The sequence below is a fragment of the Eremomyces bilateralis genome, assembly GCF_010015585.1.
Source record: "Eremomyces bilateralis CBS 781.70 unplaced genomic scaffold P152scaffold_1, whole genome shotgun sequence".
Taxonomy (NCBI): Eukaryota; Fungi; Ascomycota; class Dothideomycetes; order Eremomycetales; family Eremomycetaceae; genus Eremomyces; species Eremomyces bilateralis.
Window position 1 is genome coordinate 195036 of NW_022985067.1, and position 8290 is coordinate 203325.

At 53.0% G+C, this 8290-nt stretch overlaps 4 protein-coding genes across 4 annotated transcripts in view; 3 read left to right on the forward strand and 1 right to left on the reverse strand.

The window, feature by feature from the left end:
* Window positions 1–2304: 2304 nt before the first annotated feature.
* Window positions 2305–2919, forward strand: P152DRAFT_406951 (uncharacterized protein; the record flags this gene model as incomplete). Its single annotated transcript, XM_033676893.1, has 2 exons — window positions 2305–2491; window positions 2571–2919. Coding segments are annotated over exons 1-2 (393 nt in total), but the record flags the coding sequence as incomplete, so codon positions are not given.
* A 627-nt stretch (window positions 2920–3546) lies between these two features.
* On the reverse strand, window positions 3547–4426 carry P152DRAFT_387187 (ras-domain-containing protein; the record flags this gene model as incomplete). The annotated part of the gene is made up of 5 exons (XM_033675875.1): window positions 3547–3894; window positions 3947–4138; window positions 4197–4223; window positions 4281–4300; window positions 4354–4426. The coding sequence occupies 5 exons, from the start codon at window positions 4424–4426 to the stop codon at window positions 3547–3549; spliced, it is 660 nt and encodes a 219-aa protein (XP_033538475.1).
* A 431-nt stretch (window positions 4427–4857) lies between these two features.
* On the forward strand, window positions 4858–7389 carry P152DRAFT_2110 (putative phosphoinositide phosphatase). The gene is made up of 3 exons (XM_033674416.1): window positions 4858–4948; window positions 5007–7009; window positions 7063–7389. Exons 2-3 carry the CDS (start codon window positions 5090–5092, stop codon window positions 7231–7233), a joined length of 2091 nt encoding a protein of 696 aa, XP_033538476.1. The 5' UTR covers window positions 4858–4948; window positions 5007–5089; the 3' UTR covers window positions 7234–7389.
* Window positions 7390–7772: 383 nt separating this feature from the next.
* The window catches only part of P152DRAFT_469368 (DUF899-domain-containing protein), a gene marked incomplete at both ends in the record, with an annotated part of 750 nt that continues 232 nt past the window's right edge, over window positions 7773–8290 (forward strand). Inside the window, one exon of the mRNA XM_033680893.1 lies at window positions 7773–8276. Within this exon, the coding sequence (XP_033538477.1) occupies window positions 7773–8276 (504 nt within the window). The remainder of the gene's footprint in view (window positions 8277–8290) is intronic.

Below are 8290 nucleotides of genomic sequence, written 5' to 3' on the forward strand. Positions count from 1 at the left end.
ATTTGCTCAAAGAGAAATATCAGGGTCAGCAGCCTATCAATAGAAACGCCGAACAAGAAATTAACGTGGAGCAGATAGAGGATGCCTTCGACGTGTTCGCAATATTGCACAAGATCAGCTTCGACTGCTACGAGTCTTTTCGAGGCCACCGCGACCGCCAAGGCGGTGGGCAACTGGATAATGGAACAGTGTCTATCGGGAGGAATCCTTTGAATCTGGTGGCACTGGTTCTCACAAGACCAAGACTCCAGTCTATCAGCGCAAGAGGTAGGGTTGTTGACAGATAGAGGGTGAGTGATTGAAGACTAGTAGTATTATTGCTGGCATCTAGCATTATAGAGCTCGAGGTAACAAACACAGCCCTAGAAGAACATAAAGCCAAAACGGCCGATCTTCGCCACCAGTTGGAGCTATCCCTCCCCCAGCTGAAGCGCAGAGCAACGATATTCTGGGGATGGTTTCGAATTCCAACACTAGCTAACTTCAATCAGATTGTCACCACTTGGATCTGCTCAGATTCGATTCACGATACATCGGGATGAATACACGGGATCCAGCAGATTCAGGCTACTTCATGCTGCCCTACAATGTTTATGGACACAACATTTCATTACCTTGGCAGTCCACTTCAGGGACCACTGGGGTTTCGTGTTTCTTCGACCAGCCACTCAAAATGGGGTGTCTACGCCCGCCCACTGATTTTTACAGTGAGAGTCCTCAGCCGCTTCAAACGCAAGGCTCCAAGCATGCCAGAGTTTAATGCCTATTTGTAACGAGCAATACGGTATTCTGTATGAAGAACTAGTAGCAATGGCACTGATTTAGCAACATCTCATATTCTCCAGCCCCTTGACGTCGCTTGCTTTCCCCCCCCGAAGACCAGATATCACCAGCAATAATCCCTTCTCAGCTCCCTTGATGATGCTGCTGAGATCAAAATCATAATTTTATAGATATATATAATAAGTTAAGATCCCAGGCACTGGATGTACGCAACATTTGTTCCAGATTCGCGGGGACCGGAATAGTTCCGTTTATCAAGGCTAAAGTATTAATAAATAGCACCCAATTGAATGCCAACCATGATATTATTATACGGCCTACTACACCCGAACCTCATCCTGAATATATATTCCATACACCGCAAGACCTTAATTAAGATAGTCTACGAGCAAAAATTTGATGATTTGACGGCAAGGAGTATCAGGGGGTTCGAGGGGAAGGTTGCAAAATCTCTCAGCGCAAAGAATGCGAAAATTGCAGAGCTCGAAGCAGAGGATTTATTCTCCGAAAAGCTGTTGATGAACTATTAGGGGGGACTTAGGGCAAAGAGAGAAAAAGAGTCCTAGTAAATCTAAACGAGCGATTCGCAACAATTGATCAAATTGTTGCGGCTCAAGACAAGGCCAGAGGAGTCAGCAATGGCGGCAAAACGCCGCATATTTAATGCGGAAGAGACATCATGACAAACTTGAGCAGACTGGTGTTAAATCGCTTTGCTCCCAATTTCAGTTAAATTTAAGTAGAAATAATATGGTGGTGGATTTATCGCGAAAGTTCTACAATTCTATGTTGGAAGACAGAAGCTTTGGGGTGGCTGGTGAACGGGTGCCTTGTCCTAAGTAATTATTGGGGGAAAGGGAAGAGGCGATTTCATAGGTAAGGAGGAAGGAGCGACCCTCGGACTCGGCACACTCGGACATTATACATCAGTACGTCAGCATTCAGATTCCTCCTTTCAATCAGTCAATCACTCAAAGCAACACCTGGACACACTCGAAGCATGATGGCCGAGTTTCCTGGTCAAAATAGAGGGGAAAAGTCGAAGCCAAAGCCATCTGCATACCGCTCTGAATCAGCCGACAAAAACGAGACGCCAATTCTGAACCGCCAAATGTATCGGTCTCGAACTCGCAAGCGCTAGCTCTAGTGGATGTATATAGAATATAGCATTCAACATCGTAGAACATGATGATTATGATTATCTTTTTAGTGCTGTGGCTCAACAAATCGCGGATCTGGATACCCATCTGGCTTTATATCAGGTGGCTCACTGCACGGGAACCTGTTGCGGACACAACCATGGCCAATTGCAGATTGCGCGGTGTAATAGCTGGATAACCGAAGTAAGCAGCACTCGGGGGCTGGGGGAGATTCAAGGTCGATAACCATGCAAAGAAACTGTGAAAATCGTACCCATCCTTAAGTTCCGTGATGATAAAGGAACTGGAGTCGTTCAAGGCTTGAAGCTATGGAGTGCGCCACAGCCGACGCACCCCTGTCCAACCTAACTTCCGCAGTTTGCCCGCATCTCCAAATCACCTCAAGATCACGAATTGATACAACGGACTTTCTCCCCTTCGCAAAGTCTATATGATGACTATATCCACGCTATCCTAATCCTACCCAAACCACTTAACCACATCGCCCCTACAAACTCTCCCACAATGCCAAGCGACGCGCCGATGCCGTCCTCATTCGACGAGAATGAGTATGTCCCCCATTCTCGTCACCTCTCCCTCTACCCCCCATCCCTCCATAACCATTCCCTCAACTAACCCCCCCCACAGGGACTTCTACAACGAATCCCGCGCCGACAAACTTCTCCGCCTCCTCAAACAAGACCCCCTCGTCCCCCTCGGCTGCGCCCTCACCTGCTTCGCGCTGTACGGCGCCGCCTCCTCCCTCCGCCGCGGCGACTCTGCGCGCGCGAACATCATGTTCCGACGGCGGATCTACGCGCAGGGGTTCACGCTGTTCGCGGCGGTGGCGGGGTCGTATTACTGGGCAGACGACCGGACGAAGCGGCAGCAGTACGCGAAGTTGCAGGAGGAGCGGGCGGGGAAGGAGAAGCATGATAGGTGGATTAGGGAGTTGGAGGCGAGGGAGGAGGAGGAGAAGGAGGAGAGGGAGAGGGTGAGGGGGGGGAGGAGGCAGGGGGAGGGGGAGAGGAGGAGGGAGATGGTGAAGGGGGTGAGGGGGGAGGTGGATGGGGGTAAGAAGGAGGTGGAGACGAGTAAGAGTGTGTTAGAGGAGTGTGAGATGAGGAGGTTGAGTGTGGTGGAAGCGGTGAAGGAGATGTTGGGGAGATGAGCATGGTCGATCAGCCGGGGCCATCGGGGGGATTGTATATATACTGTGAAACACCCTCCTCACTGTTTAGGCGTTTGGGGCATACAGGGCACCGGATGGGGTACCATGACTCTATCGAAAGTCCGGACACACGTCCGCTGAACCGGAATAATGAAAATCATCAAATATTAAGATGGTTTATCAATATGAAAATCATGCACCGCCAGTGCCTCCCAAAAAACACCGTGCAAGCCGCAAAGGCGCCTTGTGCGACTCCCTATACTACAAGAACAATGCTGTGCGATCGCCGCACCTAGGGTGACCGAGCAGGCGTTGGGGATCGCGACCCGCGAGATGGGATCTCGCCGTCCACCTGTCCTGCCCTGTACACCATTCAAGAGTCGATCGCGCGCGTCCGTCTCCGTCATACACCCGCTTCTATTGTCCCTGCAACAATACTCCAACAGTCCAACCCTAACAATTACACCCCTGCCCACCCTGCGTGTTCGCCGCCTCCGGCCGCAAGTCCACACCAGGTCTTTGCGCCGACCGGATATTCCGCGGGCCGGCCTGATCCAGCGGTAGCTTCTTCGCGATGGCGGTGAACAGCTCGCTCACGTTTTCGGAGGTCTTGGCGGAGGTTTCGAAGAAGAGGAGGCCGGCTTCCTTGGCGTAGGCTTCGGCTTCCTGGGTGTGGATGGCGCGCTTGTCGGGGCTCTCGGTCACGAGGTCGAGTTTGTTGCCGGCGAGGGCGATGATGATATTTTCGTTGGCTTGGCGTTGGAGCTCCTTGACCCAGGATTTGGCTTTGTCTAGTGAGGACTGATGGGGAGTTAGCGTTAGGAGAAGGGAGGGGGAATAGGGGATAGCGTACGGCTTGGGTGATATCGTAGACGACGACGGCGCAGTTGGCATTTCGGTAGTACATGGGAGCGAGAGACTTATAACGTTCTTGACCGGCTGTGTCCCATATCTCGAATTTGACCGTGGTGTTCTCATCCAAAGCGATGGTCTGTGTCAGGAAAGCGGCGCCAATGGTCGATTCTCGGTAGTCGTCGAATTGGTCCTGAAATGATAGGTTAACTTCATGCCATGGACCGGGCTACGAGTGTGTATGGACATACTTTAACAAATCTAAGGACAAGTGAACTCTATCGTGATGTACATTAGCTATGACGGAGCTCAGATCAATGAACGCCGGCACCAACCTTTCCGACCGCTGATTCACCTAGACAACACATTAGCCTCCTGATATCCCGTACGGAAGAAACAGCAGCATACCTAGGAGAACAAGCTTGAACTGAGCGAACCGCGAGCCGCCAGGGCGGGCGCCAGGTTGGATCCGTGCCGCCATCAGGCAGACGATCGGTGACTTCGGGGAGGAGAGGGGCGGAGAGAGACGATTCGCAAGGCGTCGAGAGATAGATCCGGGTAGATATTAATTCAGGGGTGGTTTCGGTGGCAGATGGTGGGGATGGGGTGGATTTGGTGGAAGGGAGATGGAGCGGATGGATGGTTGATGGTGGTAAGAGTGGACAATTGACATGGAGGATTGAGGTGGAGGCTTGGAGGCTTGGACATGCCCACGCGTGACGAAGTACAGCCAGACCGCCGAATGTTGGGCCGTACCGCCACAACACCGCCACATTATATTTGCAGGGTTTATTACGTTAATGTCACGTGACAGAAAATAATTACGCCACATCACGTGAGATTGACTGCAACTGCAGTGGCTGGTGAAATCTAACCCGACCCTGACGCCAGAGATGGACAGATGTTATTGTTATTTGCTCCCACGTCTCGAAGAATTATGATTGATATGTGTTGATAAACTTGATATATGGACTACCATGGATCTTCCATAACCAATATTGAAGTAATTTGAGTCTCATTGGCTGATCCCCTGCACTGTACTTCTTGTTTACACTACCCAGTGCTTTGTCCAATTCACCGTTGACATCACACACCTGTCCATCCCTCGTTGTGCCAACCGACCCAACAGCCCACGATATCCCCCATGGCTCCTCTCCTCCCATTCAGGGACATCAATGTCCATGTTTCAGGCTCCCACTACTCCTTCCTCTCCCCCTCCTCCCCGAATTCACCAACCCTCGTCGTGGACCGTCCGTCCGGCGACCTACGGCTGCACGATGGCAAGCTGCTCGGAGCACGGCGCATATCGAGCATCGCTGGCATCTTAGGCATCATCCGGCTCCGACTCGACAAATACATCGTCGTCATCTCGAAGGCGCGACCGGTCGGACGGATCCGGGGTCATATGACCTACAAAGTTCAGGAGACCGAGCTCCTCCCTTTGCGCGAACGACCGTTGCATGATCATGACGAGGATACATATGTAGCGTTGCTCAAGTCAATGCTGAAAACGGGACCTATGTACTTCTCCTACTCAATCGACATTACGAACAGCTTCCAGAGACAGGGACAGGCGGATCTGGCTTTGCCACTGTGGAAACGCGCAGACGATCGGTTCTTCTGGAATCGATTCATTCAGTCGGACCTGATAGACTTGCGATCCGGTCTGGCAACCACCGCTGGATACCGCCATTCTCAAGGACCGCAACCGGGAGCCGATCCTTACATTTTGCCGGTTATCTTTGGAGTCTTGGAAATTCGACCCACGACGATTAAGACTACACCGCTCACATACATCTTGATCACGAGAAGATCACGACATCGAGCAGGTACGAGGTATTTCTCCCGAGGGATAGACGAAGAAGGTCATGTTTCAAATTTCAATGAGACCGAACAAACGATCGTTTTGAACGACAGTGGCAATGGCGGATTCGGCGGGAGACTCGGATCGGACAACAAGGAAATGCAGGTTTTGTCATATGTCCAGACGAGAGGCAGCGTCCCCGTCTACTGGGCGGAGATCAACACGTTGAAATACATACCGAAGCTCCAGGTTCGCCCGATCGAGAGTTCCGTGCGCTCGGCGAAGTTGCACTTTGACGAGCAGATCCAGACGTACGGTGACAACTATCTGGTCAACCTGGTGAATCAAAAAGGGCGAGAAATTCGAATCAAAGAAGCCTATGAGCAACTGGTCAAGATCGTCGTCTCTAGCCCAAGGGAAGGCGTCGAAGCTGATAAGATCACCGACGAGAAATTGCACGTTATCGAGCCGAAGAAGGAGAAGTCGAAATATGATCGACTCCATTATGTCTATTTTGACTTCCATAACGAGACCAAGGGCCTTCGCTGGCATCGTGCACAACTCCTGCTTCAGCAATTGGAACAGGGACTCCGGGCGGACGGCTACTTCCGCGGCGTGGACTATCCAGGCGATGCCGACGGCCGAATGGAAGTCCGCAACCGGCAGACGGGCGTCGTTCGCACCAACTGCATGGACTGTCTCGACCGGACGAACGTGGTGCAAAGCATGCTCGGCCGCTACATGCTTACCCGCATGTTGATCGACCTGGGAATTCTCCGCGAAGGCGATGAAATCTCCCAGGAACTGGAATTCGAGAACCTGTTCCGGAATATTTGGGCGGATAACGCGGATATCGTGTCGAAGGCATACTCTGGCACCGGGGCGCTGAAGACGGATTTCACCCGGACCGGCAACCGAACGAAGGCAGGCATGGCGCAGGACTTGAGCAACTCGTGCACGCGATACGTGAAGAACAATTTCCTCGACGGCCCGCGACAGGACGCGTACGATCTGTTCCTGGGAACCTACCTGCCATCCACCGGCGGCGCCGGCAGCAATCTGATCTTCGTCGATCGGCGTCCCCTCTTCATCCAAGCGATGCCGTACTTCCTCGCCGCGAGCATCTTTTTCGTCCTGGTCGGCTCGTTCGCACGACGGGATACTAGCACCGCCGTCTGGCCGTTCCGGTTGATCATGCTGGTCTTCCTTGGCATTGGGGCGGCGACGTTCCATTTCATCTGGTCGCATGGGACGCTCTTCGTAAGTCTCCGAGCCCTTTGTAGCGACCGTGTTCCATAGCTAACGACGAACAGGTTAATTGGCCGAAACTCAACACCCCGCCATACGCGGTCGAGGGATATCAGGATGCATTGGACCGTGTCCGCACGAATCCAATATTGGGCAGCACAGTGGCACGGCATGAGAGGGGCAAGAGCATCGCCCGACTCGGCTTCATGGAAGAAGGGAAGAAGCGCATTGAATAGAGCTATTGTTGGCTGGCGTTTCTGCTCTTCCCGGAAATATTGCCCGCAATTCTCGATACGACATACCCCCAATTGTTCGTTCATCCCCTTCATCTGTACAATCCAATTAGAGTCCTCAGCATCCTCGTATTCGATATGGTCGGAGTGATCAGTAATCTGCGGTGTATCATGATTGGAAGAGTCGGCGCGCAGCTCGTGACCCCGCGCGCATTTCGCGTCTTGTATCACCACGGCTGCAGATTTCATGCCGTTTACGTGACGCGACAATCAGGCAGCGATGGGTCTGGCGGTGAGATGCTGCAGGAAAGGAAATGGATTGGAACATCGAAAGGTCGAGGGGATGTGAGGGGGCTTTATCGCTGAGAAGTCTGCTCGGGCATAAATATACGACATTTCCCCATTTCAAGTCAATTGAATCGTTCCCATCACCTCCTCACAAGACTTTCCTCGCGCCAATTCACAATCTAACAACCCTCACTCCACTTCAAGTCGAACCACAATCTACCTCACCCAAGCACAAACTCTCACCCCTCTCTGAAATGTCTCACCCAACCGATCCCCCAATCGACCCCTCCCGCCGCTGGACCCTCACCGCTAGCCCCTCCTACATCGACGCCCGCAAATCCCTCTTCCAAGCCGAACTCACCCTCCGCTCCCAAATTGAGCACGTCGCCGCCCTCCGCCGCGCCCTCCCCCCGGGGCCCTTCCTTCCCCCCTACACCTTCACCGAAGGCCCCCGCGACCTCTCCGCCTCCGGCCCGTTTACCCATCCCACGCTCGCGGACCTAGCGTCCAACGGCCGCAGCCTGGTAATGTACCACATGATGTTCGGGCCCGACGACGAGAATGTGTGTCCGATGTGCGCGATGTTCGTGGACGGGTTGGAGGGGGCGGTGGGACATTTGGAGGAGCGGGTGAACGTGGTGGTATGTGCGGCGGCGCCCATTGAGAAAGTTCGAGAGTGGGCGAAGAGGAGGGGGTGGGGGAAGTTGCGGTTCGTGTCGAGTGCGGGAAGTGGGTTTAATCGGGACATGGGGACGGAGGTGGAGAGGGAGGG